Source organism: Rhagoletis pomonella, unplaced genomic scaffold, assembly GCF_013731165.1.
Source record: "Rhagoletis pomonella isolate Grant_MI unplaced genomic scaffold, Rhpom_1.0 Rhpom_scaffold_00003, whole genome shotgun sequence".
In the NCBI taxonomy this organism is placed as follows: domain Eukaryota; kingdom Metazoa; phylum Arthropoda; class Insecta; order Diptera; family Tephritidae; genus Rhagoletis; species Rhagoletis pomonella.
This window is the reverse complement of record NW_023458557.1, coordinates 90,813,640-90,837,696: the sequence shown is the minus strand read 5'-3', so window position 1 is coordinate 90,837,696 and position 24,057 is coordinate 90,813,640. Positions and strand designations below refer to the sequence as shown.

Below are 24,057 nucleotides of genomic sequence, written 5' to 3'. Positions count from 1 at the left end.
GCTACAAAACTGAATACACAAAATTTTTCTAAGAATATTTTAATTAATTAGATCGAATTTTTTACGGAAATATTTTGATTTTTTTTTAATTTGCAAAAACCTTGAAACTTGTATTTACACGGTTTTCGTTAAAGAATAAACTATACTTTTATTAAAAACCTAGTATGTAAATATCCAGCGTGCTTCACTGCGCCTTAAATTTTTGTGTTATTTGGTACACGTATTGTAATATTTCATTTATTTAATCAATTTAATTGAATAAAATTGTTCAAATAGGTGGCAACCTTCGCCAAAAATATTTTTGGCAGTAAAGTTTCATAAACCTCTTCAGCTTGATGCTCAAATTGTAATATACAACTTATCTTAACAATTAAATTAAAAATTTCAAGCAGGTGGCAACCTTTCACAAAAGCATTTTAGCCTATTAGTCTGCCTAAACCTCTTTATTTTGATAGCCTTTTTGGAATATTTGTTTTATCTTATTACTTTACTTAAACTGCAATTTTCAAACAGGTGGCAGCTCTCAAAAATTCTAAAAGTTGCTGATTTGGCTTCTGTTGCTCTAATAAAGAAGATGACAATGTATATAGATAAGGCTCTCGTATTTGGAATTTTTAAATGATATAGGTACATAATTGCAAAACTAAATAGTCTCAATAAAATAATAATGGCACAGTAGATACGCAAAATGGTCGTCGCTGCATTTGTCAGTTGTTGGAAATGGGGTTTTACCAGGTTGGCCGTGCTTTTCTTTCCATACAAATTATGTCGATAAAAAAATATATATTATAAAAATTAGGTGGCAACCTTATTAAGAAATATGCCAGGTCGAAGAGTATATATTTTGAGCGCAAACGTACTGCGTATACATACATACATACCTACAAAAAAAACTCGTTGAAATAATTAAGACACAAGTTGGTCAAAAAAAACTTGGCAACCCACAACGAAAATATTTTCCTATTATTCCTACTCTGTTCAAAGCTTTGGCTCTGAATAGGCTTAAAAAGCTCTTATTATTATCTATTTAATTTTGGCTTTTTCGAATCGAACAAAACCGCGTAACCCAACAAATCTTGTTGCTAGAGGGTAACATCATCGTCGAGAAGGGGACATCTGTTAGTTAAGGGTTTGCCGTAAAAATTATATGTTACGCTAGTGGGATCCAAAAAGAGTACCAAAAACAGGTACGGCATTTTAAGAAGTGGTATGCAACTCCATTATTTTTGGTACTAGCACTTTCCAATTTTTATTGAAGGTGTTAATATATGGTACCAAAACCAGTGAAAAACGCTGTTTCGAACGAAGTGTTGGTTAGGGCCTTGGTTAATTAAGTTAACGATATACATATATACATATAATAAATGATATGTTGCCAGCAAGCCACTAAGGTTAAGAAATTTAATACTAAGCATTTTAATCAGAGCTTAGCCATGCGTAGGCCATTCACGGATTAAATTAAAAAAAAAAGGATTTTTTTTTTTTTGATGTATGTAAGTGTTGTTAGACGAATTAAATTTCAAAAATATATATATTTTTTTTTGATGTTGTTAGTCCCTTTTTTCCATATGCCTATGTGTCACTTATGTATGTCTTATTTAATGCCAACATTCTAATTTACATTCCCACATTCAACAATTGGATCTAGTATTTGCGGATATATCATAGTTTTTGTAAATACAGTTATATGGGAGGTGGGCGTGGTTAAAATCCGATAGCACCCATTTTTAATATCGTCTTTCTTTCGACGAAGGGTCGCCTATATACCAAATTTTGTTGAGATATCTCATTACAAGGAAAAGGCGGGATGGAGTTGAGAGAAAAGTGAAAAGATTAGTTAGAGAGAAAATCATGAGCCAAGATGACAATTTTGTCATCCAGTGGGTGCTAGGACATACTCATATACATATGTACAAATGCCTCGCAGTTAGTCGGTTCTAACATCCACATAGAATCAAAAAAGTGAAGTCTGTTTTTTCTGCCTAGATGTTGGGTGGATCTAAAGCACACACTTTTTTGGTAGTATGAGGGCCGTTTTCTCAAGTAGGGATGAAAATTTATTTTTCTAAAAAAATTGTTTCAACGGCAGATACATTTTAAAACGTACCACAGAAAATGGTACTTAATACATAGAAAAATATTTTCATGTTTATTTCACATCATTTCGCTTTCATTGCGCGAAATTTTTTAGCTCCCCTAACGTTTGCCGTTACAGATAGATAATTGTTAGTATAAGAGTATAAGTATAGTCGATTTTCTTCCAGGTACTATTTATTTACTCTTGTTGTCGAACTACCCAAACTAAGCATACACTTTCTTAATGTCGGCTGCGCAATTTTCCTGCTGCTGCATTTATAATTAGCAGCTTTGTGTTGCTCGAAGTTTTATAAGCAATCACTTAGCGCTGTCATTCATTCATTCCTTTATTCAAATAAATCAGCAGCGCTTTACAAAGAGATAAATTATATTTTACTTTTATTTAATTCAAAGCGTATTCTCCTCTTGTATCTCTTGAGATTTATAAAGATTCATTCGCACCCAGCAAAAACTTTTACTTTTTTTTGGTAAGTTCTTATTTTTTGTATCGATGGAGTAACGCGTTACAAGACGCCTCAACACATGTAATGCAATGGGTAAGAAATTCGACATTAGATTACCTAAGGGTAATTAGCGCATTCTGTAAACTAGAAAGCAAGTGATGGATTTTGATGGGGTAAGCATCTTTCGAGATTGGGCACGTCATTGGAGGTAATAATCGTTTAATATTCTGCTGCTACTTCTGCTGCCCGTTATAGCCTTGGCAGGCCTCAGAGCTAATTCCAGCTCGCGCTGCTGTCATTTTGGTTGGGTGCGGTTGAGATGACTCAAGCCTGCCATGGCCTCGCCCGGAGCTGACCATGAGAACCATAGCAGGGGCAACACCATACTCTAGTTTTGATAATTCTAAACTTTCCGAAGGTAGTGGTAAGTTTAAACCGGTCATAAGGCTGACTCATCTGGGTCTGTGGTTAAAAGTAGACCCGGCGTACTGAAAAGCTTATTTTGTCCAGCGTGTGGCTATAAAGATTTCAGATTGCGCCGCCACCTAGTATATTGCTCAGTTGTTTGAATGGGTCAAAAGGTAACTGTGACATTGAGGGTGTAAAACGGGACCCGCCTTTGGAAGGGCAAGCGTTTCCTGCTCTTAAGAGGTAAAAGGCTTAAGAGCCAGAAATCTAACTTCTCTCAAAGTCTAGGGTGCCGCTGTTGTTTAGCAGAGTCGCTCATCAGAAGGAGTCCATTTTACTAAGGTTGTCGATCAGAGCCATGAAGACGGTCCATATCAACAAAAAGATCAAGAGAAAACTGAAAAGCGGAACATTGAATATCTATACTGTCTTTTGGAATGCGGTCAAAAGATTCATTTCGGCCATCTTCATCCTGTGACAGCTCCAAGTGGCACTCAGACACTTATAGAATATTTATTTGAGACGATGAGTGGTCGACTTCCTATCGTTCGTGTCCAGTGTATCTGACAGAGAAGGTCTTCAGCCGCTCAAAGCTGAAGGTCGTAGATACAAAGGATCTACACTTTCGTGCTTGGCTGCCATTCAAGCCTTTTACACCATCGGAGGAGATTAGGAAATCTCACGCAGCTGCAAACCATAATTGCTCGCACACATTTGGAAAAGTGTAAAGCTTGAATGGTCCGGATAACACCAGCTGAAGATCTTCCAGGTATAAAAAATCTTATGATATATGTAACAGATGGCACCCATTTATTGGAGGTGCTGGCGGGAAAGGATAGGATCGGAGGAATATTTCACAACTATCAGGAGCCGAGGACGTTCATCACTAAAATTTCTACAAAATATTAGATTAACACACAGTTGTTGACACAACAAACTTCTACTGGTCTTACCGTCAAGCTTCGATCTGCGTGATCGCAGATTATTCTACAGAAACTTTATTTCAAATATCACCAGGCATAGAGAGATACTCTAGCTCGAGAAGGCTCAGATCAGGTATTTATTGGCCATTAACCAAATATAGCACTCACTCCTGCAGCTATCGAAGTCACCATCAAAAGTCGGCTGAATATTTCGCTCAGCAATTAGCAATGCAGGTGTGCAAAATATAGCTTGACCTCAATCTTAGAGAGTATTGCTGATATTGGTGGTATCTTGTGTTTCCCCCTCAAACGATTAGTGAACTCTTGGAGAAAACTCAGGCTACCCAATTATACAAAGAGCAGCAGTAGACGGTCCGAAATTATCTCTGTAAATGCCCGGCATTGGCACTCAAAAGGCATGGTACACTAGGCAGATTCTCCATCTAAAATCTAATGGAGATCTCCAAATGCCTCATTACTAACATAAAAAGATTCACCGACAAATCAAAGTGGTTTTACGATACTGACGAAACATGAAAGCAGATAATATCGTCGACCAGAGAAATTTGAGTCCTGTGTGAGTAGACTACCTTATCAAGGTCCTCACCCTATCCATGGCTACTCTCATTATCCCGGACACCTGGAAAATGGGGAGAGTGGCCCCACTGCTTAAACCAGGGAAACCTGCCAACAAGGGATACTCTTATCATCCGATAACCCTCCTTTCCCCGGTAGCGAGGACATTTGATACGAAACTACTCCCGCACTACATAAACACAGTGATCCCAGCGAAGCATCAGCATGAGTTCCTTAAAGTGCACAGCACAACAACAGCGTTTAACGCCATAAACACTCAGATAACACGTGGCCTAAACCGAAACCTGCCCTGTAAGAGAACAGACCTATTAGCGTTGGATTTGTCAAAGACGTATCGATTGTTGTTTATGGTGACGACTGTTCAATAATGGCGTCTGGTATAGGAATTGATGACTTGTGCTCGAAAGTAAACTCCGAAATTTATCGCTTCTTCACTGCAAGGAGCCTAACACTCTTCCTTACGAAATCCGCGGCAACCCTCTTGACCACTTGGAAGAAGGAGATCAAACCAATTCCGACGGTGAATATCCCGAAAACCCTCGAAGTTACCCTTGATAGTCTGCTCTCATTTTCGACACATATAACCGCAATTGTCAACAGAGTACACAATCGCAACAAGGCCGTAAAGTCGGTAGCTGGCAACACCCGGGACAAAGATAAATAAACTTTGTTAGAAACATAAAAGGCAATTGGCCGGCTGGTTCTAAACTATGCAGAGCACGAAGACGCACACAGGAGTTCACAAAAAAAAAAAAAATAATATATATAAAATATCTCTCATAAGTTTTATCTTTTAAAACACGCTCAAGTGTTTGTTAAATTTCTGTGTTAATTTTTAAATTTTAGTCATACTCCTTCCCGGGTTTTCATACCAGTTTGCATGTAGTAAAATGCATAACTACACTTCGTGTTTCACGCATACCGTCACAACCCGAGATACAAGGAATAAATACATGTGCCTACTTTTAAGCGTTGTGCGGCCACGAGATAGTAATTACTGCAACTGCAACTAAAACTCGGTAATAGCAATTACTTTGCGCTTCGGCAAGAGGCTAGCGCATCAAAAACTGAAGAAAATTTTACTGTTCACTGCACGTCATACTCAAATTTAAACTTTCTCATCTGAACTAATACATACATTCATGCTCACTTATGCACCTACATTTACTTACAGTTACTTCCTTTTTCTTGCAACTTTCCCCTGCAATTTGCCACATTTTCTTGTAAATTTCTACCAAGTAACTATGACGCGTGCTACTTTCTTTCGTATAGTTTTTCACAAAATAATTGAGTTTTAATTGCTCCATATGCTTTTGAAAATTTTATAGCGCAGTTGTGCTCTTCTATGTACATACAGAGATATAAATTCGCCGTCCTCTTTCTATCTATCAGTCTAACTGACTGCATTCTGTTGTTGTGCATTTTGCTCATTAGGCGCTCGTTTGGCCTGTTTTCTGCGCTCATTTGATGATATTTAGTATGCAGTGGGGATGTGTGTATGTGTATATGAAGGGCTGTGTAGCGATTCACCAAAATTTCACTTTATGCTGGTCACGATTTGCTATAACTGCAGCGGCAAACATTTTTGACAGCAATTATATGGCTTCAAGAACGGGTGGGCTTTTCATACCTTCACCCTCTACAAACTTAAAAATTCTACTAAGTAAATATTTGATAAAAATTGATGATTTTGTAAATTTACGCTAGTCATCACTTCGTTTAAGTAATTTGCGGAGGAAACGCTAGAATTGACTAATTGATGTACCTTGAAATTATTTGGAAATCGTTATTAACAAGATAACAATTTGTTTTAAATTCTTCTGGAATAAATTTTAAAATTTTTAACTTCAACGGTTGATTTGTAGAAAATTTCAGCGAAAAAATTGTTTTAATATTTACATGGGCCGCAATTTGCACAAAAAAATTAATTGTTTGGCGAACCTGTAAGGATGTAGTGATTTTGTGGAACATTCAGAAGAAAAAATGTGTAGGTTTTTTTTTTGTACTCATATCATATGAATATAATTAGATTTTTCTCAAAATATTGATTAAATGTGTATGAAGATAATAATATTTTGAATTCAGAGATGCAAAATTATTTAAATGTGTATGAAAATAAGAATATTTGGAATTTAAAGATAGCAATTTGCACAAGAAATGTGATAGAAATTGTATTGAACTTGTGTCCACTCCGAAGAAAATATTTTTTTGGTTTTTTTGCACCAATATTTAATAAAATTTCTTTCAAAATATTTAAATGTATATGTAAAAAAATCTGACTAAAATTGGTTGGCAAACACTTCGAAGAAAACATTTTTAGTTTTTTTGTATCCATATTTTAAAAAATTTTTCTCAAAATATTGATTAAAATTTATATGAAAAATATTTTTAATTCCAAGATTGCAGTTTGCAAAAAAATATTATTAAAATTTGTTGCTAAGCCTGTAAGGATGTAGTAAACTTGTGGAACACTCAGAAGAAAACATGTTTATGTTTTTTTGTGTACTCATATATAATTAAATTTTTCTCAAAATATTGATTAAATGTGTATGAAGATTATAATATTTCGAATTCAGAGATGCAAATTTGCACAAAAAATGTAACTAAAATTGGTTGGCGAACCTGTAAGGATGTACATATTCATCTTGTGTAAAAATTCGAAGACATTTTTTTTGTATTGCACCAATGTTTAATAAAATTTTTTGTTCAAAAAATTATTTAAATGTGTATGAAAATAAGAATATTTTGAATTAAAAGATCGCAATTTGCACACAAAATGTGATAGACATTGTATTGAACTTGTGAAATATTCCGAAGAAAATATATTTTTTTTTTTTTTTTTGAGACAATGTTTAATTAAATTTTCCTCAAAACATTGTTTCAATGTGTATGAAAATGAGAATATTCTGAGGTCAAAGATCGTGAATAATAGCACAAAAAATATAACTTAAAATTTGTTGGGAAACCATTTTTTTTTTTTTGGATTGTTCTCTAACACCTATTTTTTAAACTAGATACTACTTAATTTCGCTATGGTGCGTTAAATTACAAAAATTTCAGTGCGAGTTTAAAAATATAATTTTATTTGTGAGTGAAGTTTAAGGCGAAATTTTAAGAATGGCTAATGAGATTTCTTTAGTACAGTGAAACTTCGATGTAACGACATTTAGTGGCTAAAAGGGTTTTACCCATAAATGTATTCCGAAGGTTTTCATGCTGAAAATTTCTTCGTTTAATATCAGCCCTAACAGCCAAAAATATTTAAGCGACATTTTTTTAATTTATTTTTAATGCAAAAATGCCTCTAGATGCTTTAGGAACATTTCTGCATCAAAAAGAGAATTTTGAAAAAATTCCGCTTACTTTTCCCAAATACGAGTTTTTTTCGGTGGACTTAAGAAAAATTTTGTTATAATTAGTTTTTCGTTTTATAAATCTTCGTGTTATCAAGGTTACACTGTACGATAAACATTTTTATTGATTTTTTTATGAACGCTTCAAACTATGATTAATAAATTTGCTGTGCCGTTAGTCTATTATAATTTACAACATGCGACGTTTGAATGTTTTATATGCTTTGAAGTGTATTTTGTACTACAAAAAATAAAATTAATTATAATTACTTTTTTAGTTGCGAAATCAAGTTTTAATAAAAAAATATATATTTATATACTATTTTCTCTAGCAAATATTTAATCAAAGAAACTAAAATAGCGAAAATATTTTTTTTGTTAAAAACGGTTAAAAATACTAAATAAAAATCTACAAAATTTAAACCAAAACTTATCAAAAAACATAAAACCTACATCGCATGCGCAGTTGTGCTTAATAATCACCTTTGAATATCAGTCAAAAAATAAATAAAAAATAAGAAATATAAACATATATGTATACTATAATTATAAAGACAACTGAAAATATTTCAATACTAAATACAAATATTAAACATTTAAAATTTATTTGAGTACTGTTTCGTTCGATGCATTGCTAAATTTTTAGTACTTCAGTTTAACATTTAGCACGCGTTTAGGCAAAATGCTGTGTTAGTAGATAAGTATGCGAAGTTACTGTGTGTTGCTTTTGTTGTTGTCTTCTCAAAAATTGGTTAATCGCATTAAATTAGTTTTAAAAATTTTTGCTCAAAATTTTCTTGTTAATTTTTTTAATTTTCAAATTTTGAATTTAAATTTTTCATTCAAATTCTTTTTGCAAAAAAAACTTCCCAACTACTTACTGCTGGCATAAGCTGATCTGTACTTCTGACGCGAGTCACCTTATTTTTCGTTACGAGCCTCTTCACGAATCTCTCCACTTGGACGTTCCACTTCATGAAGGTCACATACGCTATATAGATGCTAAATAGTATGAGCGCCTCCCACCAATAGATGAAATTATCGCGAAAAAAGTAAATGAGCACCATCAAACTGAGACTGTAGAAAGTGCAATCCCGAAACAGGGGCCACCATGTTAGCGCCAATATGGTTTTCGAGAATAGCGCACACATACCGATGACGAAGAGTATGTTGAAGACAGCGGAGCCGACAATTGTACCAATGCCAACATCATCGAACGAGATGAATACGCCAATGACACTGGTAAAGAGTTCGGGCGCACTACCGCCGGCCGCCATAAACGTAGCACCGGCTACATCGTCCGTGATGTCCAATTTCTCGATGATCACGTCCAGGGAAGGCACGAAGAATTCATCGCACACAATGGCGAGCGCTACGAACATGTAAATAACGCCAATTATGTGACATATAACAGCACCATTTTCCAGCTGCTCTCTGGTGAAGAGATCTTTTGGGAAGAGCGGCGCTTTCGTCACATTCGCATGGTTGGTTTCTGCAATGAATGAAAGAAGTAAAAGAAAATATTTAAATGTTGAGAATTTCAACTAGACTGAAAGGTATATTATTGTTTTTTATTTCATACCTCGAACTAACTAAGTACTCCCAAGATTTTTAACAGATCAAAATGTCAGTGAAAAAATTTTAAATATAATTATTAATGTATAAACGCTTTTTTACTTTGCACTTTCTACTTTTAACTTATTCCCACTTTTCATAGTTTGTGTCCATTTTCTACTATTCCTATTTCATATAACCTTTCAAAGACATACGACTTTGTCCAACTCTCGAGTTAGGATTTTATATACATATGTATATTATGTGCCCATGAGCAAAAATTTATGTCTCTTTAAATGCTAAATTTAGTGTCCAGTTTATAAATATAGAAAAAAATAATGTCCGCTTACAAATGACCAAAAACTTTTGTCCAGTTTTCTAATCACTAAGTACAAAAAAATTATCTCCCTTTTTTAAGTGATGGTAAATTTATATCCTATCTAAAAAACAAACAAGTAAGAGCAGCGCTGCCTTCGGCTATGCCGAAGGCTTCAAACCTTTCATGAACATCTGAAAATTTTAATTAAACAGATCGCAAAAACTGGTAACTGAACAATCAGTGGTATAAGAGATAAAGCTTATACAGCATACATTTTGACGATTTTCTCAGTAGACTTTGTATTATTATTTATAAAATAGCTTACGAAATTTATCGGTTTTATCTGTCCAAATAAAAAAGTTTTCCAGTAAAACCCCATATCTGAACAATCAGTTATAAGTGAGCCGAACTTTGTTAATTTTACTGTAAACTTTCTGTTGTTAAGGAGTGAAAATAGTGCGAAATCTCATGTTTCTAGCTGCATAAATGGAGGAGTTATAACGAAAAATGGCATATCTGAACAATCAGCTGTATGCGAGCTATATGTTATAGTGGTCCGATTTTTCCAGTTCCTACCAAATTTTATCCGGATATCTCGAAAACTGAGAGACTAGATTGCATACAAACAGACGGACAGACAGAGAGACGGACATGGCTAAATCGACTCAGTTCGCCGTTCTGATCATTTAAGTATACATTTTAATGGGTCTATCTCCGCTTATTCTGGAACTTACAAATATCGGACCGAAGTTATAATACCATTTCATGCACATGAAAGGTATAAAAAGATCGTTTTTGTTTTTCCAAGTTATAAAGCGCTTTAAAGCGCGCTAACTTTTCACTTTTTCCTTGCGTTTTGCTTGTACTGAGAAATGAAAAGCGGATCTTCGCAATGCGCAATTTTGCATTCATAATCGACACCTGAAACGCAAAAAAGCCTTAACCAACAAACCTTGTCTTTGCAATCAAAAAGTGAATTTTGGAATTATTTCAGGTGACGACATGTACATGCGATTTATTTATTTTTATAATTTTTTTAATTTTTTTCAAATATATTTGCGTTTTCAAAATATGTATTTTATGTTTAGTATTTATGTAAATACTTTTTGTATCTCAAATACTTTTATGTAAAGTATTTGTATTTTCTATTTAAATACTATTTTTCTAAAATCTCAGACCACAACTACATAAATATATTGCTTTTTATGCAAAGTATGTAAATGTGGGTGATCATCAAAAATATCAACATCATAGGGCACCCCATTATTTTGTTCTACGTACAAAATAAAGACAACCCCGAAAATTTCAAAATTGTAAACAATATTTAGAGGGTTAAGCTAGCAGGGTTTCAAAAAACTTGATTTTTTTTTATCGCAAAAATTCTAAAATTCTGGCCAGCTACAACTCAGCGAGCTTATGAATTTATATGAATAACTTTCAATAATATGTAAAATTTTACGCATTTCAGTAAGCAAAGTTTTCGAATTTTTGCGATTTAAAAAAAAAATTAAATTTTTTAGAATTTCGGTAAATGTATTTGAAATTTCGAAATCTTCGTGAATGTTTATTAATTATTAATTATGAAATTTAGATGTTAATATTCTAAAGACTACCCTAATATACTTCTATATGTTGGTGTATTAAAACTCGTGCCAATATACCATATTATAAGTTAGGCCCATAATACTCGTATGGCTCTCGGACCAAATTTGTTGCAAAATAAAAAAGAGGAATAAAAAACAAATTTCAACGCTGAATTTAAATTGTTTATGTTCCCCATATTTGAGCTGATGATAATGGACTTTTTTCAGATATGGCAACTAACGCCACCCACACAATGTCCAAAGCGCGCGCTTATGTAGCATAAAGAAGCCACAAACGTAGATACATATATGTATGTATAAAAATTTTTAGCACTACAAGCATACGTATGAACATCAGAATTACCTGTTCATTAATTGAAAATTAACGTTTAAAATAATAGTGGAATATATTTGTATAATTTGTCCATCAAATATTAATTTTTAAATTGGCGTGGATGGTCTTAACCTACGCTTTCTAAAAATAATCCTTCCTTATGCACTCCCCTCAATTAGCCATATTTTTAACTTCATTTTGACGTCGTCAACATTCCCTAGTCAGTGGAAAGTCGCAATCGTTTTTCCGACCCCTAAAGGCAAGCTGTGTGACTGCCCCCAAAACTATAGGCGCATCAGTATAATACCAGCGCTATCAAAAGTTTTTGAAAAAATTATTTGTAAACAAATAGTGTCGCATTTGAATAATCACAACCTGTTATCTGAGTACCAATCTGGCTTTAGATCTGGGCATAGTTGTACTACTGCAATACTTAAGGTTATGGATGATATCCGCCCGCTTTTGGTAATAAAATGCTCACTATATTGGTTCTCTTGGATTTTTCAAAAGCATTTGATTCTGTTAATCATAATATTTTACTAGCTAAGTTACAAGATTATTTTTGTTTCGACTCAACGTCAGTAAAATTAATAAAAAGCTACCTCTCGAATAGGCTACAACAAGTACAGTGTAGCAGCATCACTTCGCAGCGTATGACGATTTCCTCTGGTGTACCTCAGGGTTCAATCCTGGGTCCCATACTTTTCACCATCTTTATTAATGATGTTGTCAACTGCTGTCAAAACTCTTCAATACATCTATATGCTGATGATACCCAGATCTACCTTTCGCGTCCTATTGGTCTTGGCGAAGATTTAGTATGCAGGTTAAATGATGACCTAAAAAGACTGTGTAGCTGGGCCAAGACAAATGGCCTTTGCTTAAATGCAGCAAAAACACAGGTCTTACCTATATCTCACGACTCTTTCGATCTGAGTGAACTATCACCTATAGTCCTGGACGAAAGTCTTTTCAATACTTTTCAATCTGTTGTAACTAACTTGGGATTTAAAATGAACTCTCGACTAACTTGCACAGATCACATAAGCCATAGCATTTCTAAAATCTACCACATCCTCAGAAATCTCTGGAATAGCTGCTATTGTCTACCGACTAACATAAAACTTCTTTTAGTTAAGACACTTATTGTTCCTCAAATTTCTTATTTTGAGTTAGTATATAGCAATCCCGACTACGAATCTAAAAATAAACTAAACCTAGCTTTGAATAATGCTGCGAGATTTATATACAGCAAGCGAAAATTTGATCACATCTCGTTATATTTATTTATTTATTTATTCACTTTATTATTTTATTTACAATGGAAATGTATGATAAAACGAAAATAAAATTAAAAATACTTAGAAACTATACATAATAATGAGATTAACTTATGACCGAAGGTTGAGAATAGAATGAGAGAAATTTGAAAGTAGATGTTATGAATTCAGAAAAGATAATACTGCTAATTTGAAACACCCTGCCTTGTCTTAGAAGGAAGTGAGTTCCATAAACGAATTGTGCTGACAAAGAACATTCTAAACATACTAAAATTATTCTCTGCTTTAGTTTAGATAATTACTTAAAAGTGCGAAATATTTTATTTTTATTTAAAATAATACTTAACTTTCAATTAAAAACATAAATTCAGCTAGATGCTTTAAGACGGCAGTTACAGAACTTTTTACTTAGTTCTATGTTTTCTCATCTTTTATGTAACTCTTGTTTACCTACGTCATACTATTTCTTACACTGTTTTCATGGTTGGATAAGCCTTAGAATTTAAGTTTAGTTTAAGATTAAAATTTGTAATTGAATTGTAAAAATGTACAAAAAAGACTTAATGTCTTACCGTAATTTTGAGATAAATAAATAAAATAAATAAATATCTGCCGAAACATGTATTTATTCTGTGTATTAACAATGAGTATGTTATTGTAATACCGTTAAGAAATAAGTTGATACTTTTAAGTATTTAGCAAGATAAGAATAAATTAAGAAAAGAAAAAATTGCAAAACACAACATTTTTTTTTAATTTGTTCAATTTTATTTATGTGGTTATTTGCATTGAGCTTTTACTTTTTATCGGTAGCAAACAAAAAGCCGTCATCAAAATAAATATGTACAATGTAAACACATACATATGAACATTATTTACAATAGATACAATATAATTCTAGGAAATGACACAAAAAGGTTTAAAAATAAAATTCAAACGCTGATAAGGCCTCTGGAAATATGCAATGTGAAAAAGAAACTGTTCAAGTGCTATAGTCTGCGGCAATGCAGAAATCAAAAGATGTATTGTTGTATTGTTTCCACATGCGCAACCAGCAGTAAATTAAATTGGCACAGAACTGGTGCAGAAGGCAATCTAAAAATGAATAGTACTTCCATTTCCATGTTTAATTAGTAGAGGACTTCCATACTTTCTTTATAAAAAAACACCAAGTGTAGTCCTACGCGCGAAGAAGTGGAATTTCATAGAAAAATTCCAGAAAGGAAGACATTGGAAATAGATTTAGTTGTAATTCTTTGCGCGAGCTTAATTTTTTGTATCCTTTTTTTGTGATAAACTGCTTAATTTATTTACAGGGCGATTCGGACAACTGTCTTTCAACCCACCACAGTCTTTCGTAAGACAATTTTCAATTCTGCCAACTATGTATCTTGAAAGCCCCTTACTGTCTTTCGAGTGTTTAATTGAAAGATCTGAACGAGGAGGACTTAGCGTGATGCGCTCGATTTTAAGCATTTGCTTTTTTTTTTTTTAATTAAATTAAATTACAATATATATATTTTCTTTTTTCTTTTTAAAACAATAAAAACTAATAAACAAAAGAAAATTAAAAAACGAAAAAATAAAACAAAAATAAATAAGATATATAACAAAAAAAAATTTAAATTAAAAACGAAAAATTAAATCAAAAAAGAAGAAATTAGAAAATAAATATTTTTAATTATTAATTAATAAAGCAAAATCTAACAATTAAATAAATAACTCAATTAAGAAATTACAAACAAATAAAATAAGATCCTAAAAATTAAATGGGATAAAAAATATATATATTTTTTAACAATAGAATCTAAAAATTAAAAGAAAAAGGAATTAACAAAGGAAAAATAAATTAAATAAAACAAATAAATAATTAAAATATGTTCCTAAAAATTAAATAAAATTAAAAAAAAAATATCTTTCTTCAAAAAACAATAACATCAAAAATTTAAAGAAAATTCAACTAAAAAAGGAAAACAATGTACTCAAAAAAGAACAAAATAAAATAAGCAGACCTCTAAGAAAACTATTAATCAATTCTATTAACGAATGCTCGCATAATAACACCTATCGAAGAAGAAATAAAGTAGCAGTCGAAGTTGACCGAAACCTTTTTAACAATGCTTTATTGGTTGCTCTCAGAGGGAAACCGTTACCGACGCGAAACAAAAATTTTTCTCAGTCAAGGAGGAATATAAATCAGAAAACCAAACAAATCTCCTTCGGTTGTATGCGTATATTTCATATTACAAATTAACTTTTACTTGATTCTTGATCTATTATTAAGGCAGGTTGTGAATTTCACTACCCGGATCAAGATTACCCCGATTCGGGTACCCGGAAAAATAAAATCTCTTATCCGGGTATCTGGATAAAAGTAACCCGCTACCTAGGTACCCAAATAAATATTACCTTCTAGCGCGTATCGGGTTATAGAAACAAAGAAAAACAAACATATCGCCTACCCGACGGCCTGTAAAAGAACAACCCGATACCCAACTACACAGATAAAATCTGCTTTCCCAGAAATCGAACTCACATCTCTCGGATGGCACGTCAGTACTTTCTCTCTTGCTTAGACTAAGAAAACTCTTTCGAACCATCTTTCCATCTATATTTCATTTGTTTTACGAAAGACTTTTTGCTCAAATTTTCTAAGGAATAGGTGATTATGAATTATTGGAAAGATGTGCTCATTGCACACCCTCCACCCTTGTGGGCAGAAACATTAAATTTTGATGAAATTTAGTTTGTACTCTCTTTTTTTTATTAAAAAACCCTAAATACATATAAAATGTGGGGAAGATTGGACCACTACAACGTTTGCAACTAGCAACAAATATGGGACGAATCATTAAATGTGATGGAATTTTAGTTAGTTTTCGATTTAGTCTGTTTAGTCTGAGACTTTTTTATAATTACAGATTAACGAGGGAGGCATCTTTTATCTGCTTATCTGTTTTTTTTTTTTAATTACAGATCACAGGCCAACATAATATTCACGCACGCCGGAAATTTACTGTTAGAAATATCTCATACATATACAACTTGTATGGGACCAACCGAAATTAAACGACGTGCGTAAAAAGCTAACTCAAATTCCAAGATTTGTTTTTCGTGCCATTTCGATTTACGTTTATGCTAATTTGACATTTTGCCGCGACCATGGATTTAAAATTTTATTCAACAAACTTCTGTAAATTTGACCAAAATGTAACTCTGAGAAATCGCGCACGCAAATTGATGTCGGTTTATAAAATGTGAAAAACTTGCATGTGTGCCTAGAAAAACTTACGCCGATAATATAAGGGTGAGCAGTTACGGAGTTAAGTTCGAAAATATTAACCGACTTTTAAACTTAATCTCAATCTCAATTCTGATATTATTTTTATTTTTTATTTTATTATCTTTATCTTTAATTTCGCCATTACCTTTCACTTTATTTTTGTCTTCATCATTATCTTGATACCTTTATTTATTATTATCTTTGCCTTTGCCTTTGTCTTTATTTCTATCTTTATCTTCACCTTCGCATAATTATTAGTTTATCTCTATTTAAAATTTTTTATTCTTTATCATCTTTAGCGTGATCCACATCTTCATCATCAGCTTCATTCTCGTTTTCATCTGCACCTTCATTTCACCATCATCTTCATGTTTAACTACATCTTCTTTCCATCTTCTTCCTTATATTCACCTTCACCTTCATCTTTATCCTTACCTCCACCTTTACATTAATCTCCTCCTTAATCTCAGTCTAAGGGTCGTTAACATATTTATTTTAAAGTAAGGCTAGTGATTTAGCAACATAATAGGAACAACCTAGATATATATCTGGCCAAGGGCTCCAGCATCAATCCCAAAAAAAAATTTGTGTGCTGTGCTCACCGAAAAGCTGCTACATTGATAATCAGGAGGAATCGATTGAATACTTTCTGAATGAAAAGGCATGCTCTATATAAATATGAACACAATAGCCTATGCCTTAGAAAGAAGTTGAGTTTTTTCTTCACATAAATTATATGCACATGGTTAAAAGTACAAAACCACGTATCTTGGTTCTGCAAAACCTTGTAACTGACATTTGTGCCAAAAAAGATATTTGCTCACCGGAAGCTCCTGGCATCAAGCCCTTATCCATTCATACTAAAATGTCGATACTTAGATATAAAAAGAAGAGATAATTAGGGATGAAGGAGAGAACCGTCTGGAAGCAAGACAAGTTTTACTCTCTCCTATAAAATTTTGGCAACCTCACACATGAGATTTCGCATTATCTTGATACGCGGTTTTGTACTCTAAACGATGATATGTATATACATATATATATATATATATGTATATTCAATCTTTTTTAATGCAATATGTATATCATCACGTTGAACATAAATATATTTATAATACATATATATATATATATATTTATAAGTAAATAAATATGTTTGCGCGAGATAATATTTGTGTATTGTTGATAGGCACCCACATAGACATACATATCGTCGCTTAAAGTACAAAACCGCTTATCAAGATAATAAAAAAAAAACGCGTGGGGTTGCATAAATTATTTTCTAGATAGTAAAAATACTCATATATCAAAATGGTTCTCTTTTTTATAAAGTAATCGCATTTCTGGCTAGTACATTTCAGGATGGCTGAGCCAAGAGCTTGCGCGAGCAAATCCAATTTTTGGCAGCAAATGTCAGTTACGCGGTTTTGCAGAATTACGATTCGCGGTTTTGTACTTTTATGCACATATGTATGTACAGTTTTACCGCCTCAATCGGTAATACCACGGTCACAGATATGACATATAAATTTTGGTGCCGATTGGAGTCGGTTAAGGTGCGTCGCAAAGGTGTCAAAGGCCAGATGCCTTTAAGGTCCCGATTGTTTTCGGTTAAGACGTCTTCATATGGTAATCTGAACTTTGATTCGCCTTAACCGACCTCAAACGCGACCAAAATTTATACATATGTGATATCTTCGACTATAGTAGCATCGACGTTAAGCTTGAGGCTTAGAAAATTTGATGTACAAATTTGTTTCCTATATTTCAGGACCAGCCTAATGTACATACATACATGCACATAATATCTAAACTCAATTTCAATGACTCAATTTCAAATGTTGGCTTGAGTGACTTCATTTGTGCTCTACATTGAAAAGGCGTCAAACATTGTGATTGATGCGCAATTGAGGTGCATTTGTATTAAATAGATGCCACCTACGCAGATAGAAATTTGTATTACAAACATGGCATATGCATATCATTTTTTCTTAATATATATCAACATAAATTCATTTAGTGAATACAAGCGGAATTAGTTGCGCTCTACCCCTTAATGGCATTCGCGTTTTCAAAGTAAAAGTTTAGTCACTTGTTTTTAGTATTTTAATTTGTGTTTGTAATCAAATCTGATAAGTTTTACATTTGATGGAACCTGTAGAATTCATAGCAAAATAATTGTTTTGAATGCCCTTTTATACCGGAAAAAATTCTGAAATTACTTACAGCAGCTGATTTAAGAAGTAATACAAAGCCCTTTCTATTCTTTAAACTTGATCGCCGTAGCCGAGTGGTAAGAAATGCGTACTAAGTGAGTCCTTGGCCAGCGCAACATCAAAGATTCAAGAAAATGGTTTTCTTCTAGCAACAGTCGCTCATCGGATAGCTGTGCTAAACGTTTGGGCATTTCCAACATGAGAAAGCTTTTTCTGAAAAATATTTGGATCGGAGGCGACCACTGTGTGCGAGTATATCAAGGGGCATGCCATAAATTGGAAAATGTCGACGAAACACAAAAAATGTGCTAAAAATAGGAAAAGTCGGAATTTTAATGCTACCACTACCTGGAGTTGTTCTATAGCGAATAAGTTTACCCTTTTCTTAAATAAAAAATATTTAGAGGTTGCTCAAAGCGTTCCAAGTTTTTCATAATTTATAGGTTTCCCAAAAACCCAAAAATGGTAAAATAAACAAGTGATTTCTATTACTGAGAGTCTCCTGTAGAGAAACTGAGTTTTTTGATTGAAAAATATTGATCTTCAAAAAGTCTATACCATTTCAACGATAAATCGTTTTTCCCCCATATAAAATACATGGAAAACTTTGAGCGACATTTAAATATCAATATTGTTATTGAGCTTTTAACCACGATTGTCTTGCTGTAGGAAAAATGGAAAAAACAACAAAGAATTAGCGGTAGAAGTTATCATCAGACCTCTAAATAAAACAAGCAAAAAAATTCTAAGTTCGGGTGGAGCCAAACATTAAATACCCGGCGCAAGTATTAAATATAGTTTTTTACCTTTCTGAAAACTACCGTTGCATGGTAAGAGTGGATTTACCACTATTTCTAACAACTCGATAGTATGTTCAGTTATACTTAATGAGATAAGCTTATATAGCCGGACACCCATTTTCCAAAATTCCATAATAATGTACTTCAATATACATTTGTCTATATCGATTTGTTTTTGGCTGTTACAAACAACCGTTATGTGAACAAAGTTACAATACCCTTGTGCACAAGTGCGCTCGGGTATAAAAAACAGGGATATAACTTTTTCGGTATAGAACTATCCTAGGGCTGGTAGCATTAAAATTCCGACTTTACTAATTTTTGGACCACCCTAGTGCATATATACCAGTTTGTTATCTACTCGCGCAAAAACGGGTGTCTAAGTTCTAGCCAGAATACAATGAAAACGACGAGCTACGGACCACAGCTGTCAAAGTATCCACGTATTCTTATGTAGATAATCGTTTTGGCAACGACAGGGCTACGCGTCGACTGTGGTTGTGGCCAGATTATATTTATTTCTATTTTTCCAGCGACAGATAAGGTTCTTCCTCTTGTTTTATGTCAAACTCATACAAGTTCATGATGTCGCTGCCATGTTCAAAAAAATCATGACGCCATCAACAACGCGTTCAGATAATTAAGATAACAAATTAGAAGCTGTGGCCCGTAGCCCGTCGTTTTTAATGTGTTCAGCACTTTTGAAATAAAAAATTGCTCTCATTCACTGCTTTGACACGCAAGACTTTGTAATGATGTAGAAAGAAATTTTGTTTCATATTTGATGCAAACTGACTAAAGGCATACACAGGTCAATGCCGTAACTTGGGAGTGTTATCTTAACTAAATATCATAATTTACATCCGCATTATTATCTATTATTATCGGTTCTCGTCGGAACACTTAAATTAAGCAGCGTCTATTTGGGCTCTCCGTTTCTATACTTATTCTATTCTTATCTTTTATAGCGAACTAGTTTTCTCACACCAGCTTCGCTGAGTATACTTATGCAATTCTTGCGTGTTACATTGGAAGTAATTTATTTCAATAAAACTATAAATATTTAAACTCAGTCAAACACATAAAGGGTTTTCAAATTGTTCTTTTTAACCGACTTCCAAAAAAGGAGGTTATCAGTTCGTCGGAATATTTTTTTATTTTTTTTTTTGTATGTTACCGCATAACTTTGGACCACGTCAACCGGTTTCGATAATTCTTTGTGCATCGGAAAAGTAGTGTCTCAGAGGTGGTCCCATACTAATCTGGTTGAGATTTGATCAGTGGATCATGAGATATATATATATATATATATTTTTTATATGGGGGTTGAAGTCGGTGTTTTTTTTGCTAAAAATTACTTGTTTTAACAAAGTCTTTCCTCTAGTTCTCTGAATCCAAGTTGAGTTTGAATTTTTAAACAGGTGGCAACCTTCCCACATGTAATTTAGAAATAAAGACTCTTGATTGGTACCCATATTGTCATAATTCATTTAACATTTGAACTAAATTAGATTTTTAAATAGGTGGCAAGCCTTTAAAACCTCAAATACTCCAAATTTTGAAACAAAAAGTTTTTTTTTTATTATATACTTTTTCGTTTGAAACCCATTATCGAAATTCGACTTTTCAATTGGCACCCATTCCAAACTAAAACTTTCTTAAACCTCTTTCGACTGTAACCTATATTTTGATGTATATTTTAATTACCCCAATTCAGTTTGAATTTGACTTTTTAAACAGGTGGCAACTATCCTACATACAGTAACAAAACCATTACAATCGATATTAATGTATTTAACTTATTAAATTAGTTAAACTTTAAAGTTCTACCGAACTGTCATACACCATCAAACCATATTCGTGCAGCATGTGAATCATTCCGCGACAGACGCGATGCTTATATCCGTGCAAAAGTTGGCTGAATCGAACCGTAATATACTCTTCTAAAAATTTAAACATCTTTTTGTGATGAACTCATGTTTTTAAATACAAGTGCAAAAACTGAACAAAAACATAGTATTTTTAATTGGTAGATAACACTTGGAGTGCTTACCCCTGCAATTCATTTTCAAAAACTAAAGCTTGCTAACTAATAAACAACGCATATAGTTCACATGTATCTATGTATGTATAGTATATGCTTACAAAAATATTGTCACCCAAGTTTTGCTGCTCCAGCTAACTAAGAACAAATTAAAATATTTAAGTACTTGTGTTAATTGCCTTTTTATTGCCACTGAAGCGTTTGTAGAAAACTTTATCCTCTTTATGAGTTTAAGTAGCATTTATAATTTAGTGTTGAAACTTGCCAAAGGTTTTAGTTAGTAGTACAAATATTAAGTAAATATTTCACATGAACGCGGGGTGTGCGGAAATTAAATAAAAAATAACACAGTGCATCAAAATTAAAGACAATTAAATCAACTTTTTCGAGATTTTCACAAATTCTTTACTATACTGTATATGCACAATTCTAGTGCTTATGATAACTATACGACACCCACATATTAACAAGTTTCGACTTTTAATTTTTGTATCTATTACACCGTGCGACAGTCAATTTTACACACGACAAAATTAATATATTCACAAAACTGGTATCCAAATATAGTAAAACTGTGTTTTTAGTTTTTCTCTCTGACGTCAGGATTTTTTTTTTTTTAAGACTTAAATTTCTAGAATATGTTTGAATAAAAAAATTATTCAAAAGATTCAGTAAAATAAAAATAGGGATTGCAGTTAAAAGGAAAAATTCTGTAGAATAGAAAAAAAATTTAATTTTTGATGCACCAGTATGAATAAGTCCTTTAAAACTTTATCCTTGAATATCCTTGGAAATTTCCAATATTTATTTTTGAAAAAAATAGATGTTAAGGTTTAATATGTTAACTACCACATCCTCTAATTCCATCCTTCTAACTTCATTAGTTTTAGATAAAAAAGATTTTAAACTTCTCTTTATAAGATATTGATAGTTACAATTAACATAAATGAAGATACTGGAATCATTATTATGGAACCATTTATGGAGTTTTTGGGTCTAAGAAAGTATACGTTTTCTGACATCCTTTACAACGATACCAAGTTTTTAAAAATCGGTTTGTAATTTTTTTTTTATAAAAAAAGGAATTTTTTTTAAGTCTTTTTCCCCCAAAATTTTACGTACGAAGTATACAAATACGCATATCAGAAGAAATAAGGCTTGATTGCGTTTAAATCTATATAAATTTCTTAAAAATCGGTTAGACATTTTTTGGTTTGAAATAGTTTTTTTTTTTTATAAAAGATGTATTTTTTCCTTTTAAATGTTTTTTCTCAAATTTTTACATACGAAGTATTAAAAATATCATAACAGAAAAAAAGAGGTTTAATCACGTTTACAAAAATACCAATATTTTGAAATTTAATTCAAAATTATTTGAAATATAAGGTTTTAAATTGTTTGAAGACCCGACCTTTGACCCCATATAGCACCTCTAATATAAGTTTGCTCAAAAAAATTTATATATCATTTAAATAAGAGAAAAAGGCGGACTACGTCCATATTTTTACTTTTTTTTTAGTTATTCACATATAATAATAAAAAATATTTATTGACCAAAGGTCCTATTTCAAACTTCGAAGGCCCATACCTCGATTTCGGAGGCTTAGTTTTTTATCTTTGCCCATTCAATTCTGGTATAACAAAGTGCAACATTAAACTTGCTACAAAATACCGTTGGTTTTTTTTGTAAAGCTATTATTGATTTTTTCTAGTTCGCTTGGAAGGAAACGAATTATTTTTTTGGGATTTTTTTTTTTTATTGAGGGTATTGGGCGTTTTCCTCTCTATTCTTAACTAAAAAACATTGTCGAACATACATACCTTGTATGGAAGAAAACGAGTGATATCGTCAACAAAAACAAAAAACAGAGTAGTATAAATTGGAGCCACTTCAAACTTGCACTTTGTTCTAACAGATTTGAATGAGCTATAACACTGTATATCTCCCTACCCAAAAATTCTCTAGAAATTCTTAGTAAAGTGTCTGCAATTTTTATGAAACTTTGTTGATTATTCTTAAATTTTTACAAAATTCCAAGCTCATAAATACAAGGGTTTTATTATAAAATGAAGTACATATTTAAAAAAAAAAAAAACAATTGGTCAAAATTTGTTATTATGTTTATGATAAGCACTATAGGTACCCTGTTTTTAAGACATTAAGTTAAATCATAAATTTATATGTACATATATTTGCGATCTCTTCCATTCTTCTTGGAATGGCCTCTTATACTACTTGGTAACACTCAGACTTTAGTGTGATTTGGTGATAAGAGTTTTGATAAGAAATTTTATTTAGTAATCAATCACACTTATGGCATGCCCCAATATGAAATAAATGCTACTCAAAACTCAACAATTTTAAGTAAACGGAGTATACGAGTATTAAAGAGTTTTCAGAAGTCGCCTCGAATATGATTAACTAATATGGAGCCCTTACATGACAGAATAACCTATTTCTCGATAATTTTTAGTAGTACTCATCATAGCTTTACGAAACTCACATATTGACAAGATTTGACTATTTTTTTTATTAGTTTTGACTCTTAACTATTAGAGGTATACATTTCTTAAAAAAATCAATATTTTTCGATCGGAAAACTACGGTTCTCTTCAGGAGACTTCCAATAACAACACCCAATTGTTTATTTAACCATTTTTTTTACTACAGACTTTTTTTTATCCCTCATTGCATTTTCGGGCATTTTCTGGGGATTTTGGCAGGCCTATAAAATATATTTGCTTTTAAAAAATGGTTAAATAAATAATTGGCTATTGTTCAATATTTACGATATTGGTTTCGATATTAAAAAGTAGTATTTA

General features: G+C 32.4%; 1 protein-coding gene across 1 annotated transcript in view; it reads right to left on the bottom strand.

Annotated features, from left to right (window-relative positions):
* The window catches only part of LOC118735761, a gene marked incomplete at its 3' end in the record, with an annotated part of 287,491 nt that overhangs the window by 195,125 nt on the left and 68,309 nt on the right, over positions 1–24,057 (bottom strand). Inside the window, 1 exon segment of the mRNA XM_036465709.1 lies at positions 8,703–9,313. Coding sequence (XP_036321602.1) covers positions 8,703–9,313 — 611 coding nt within the window.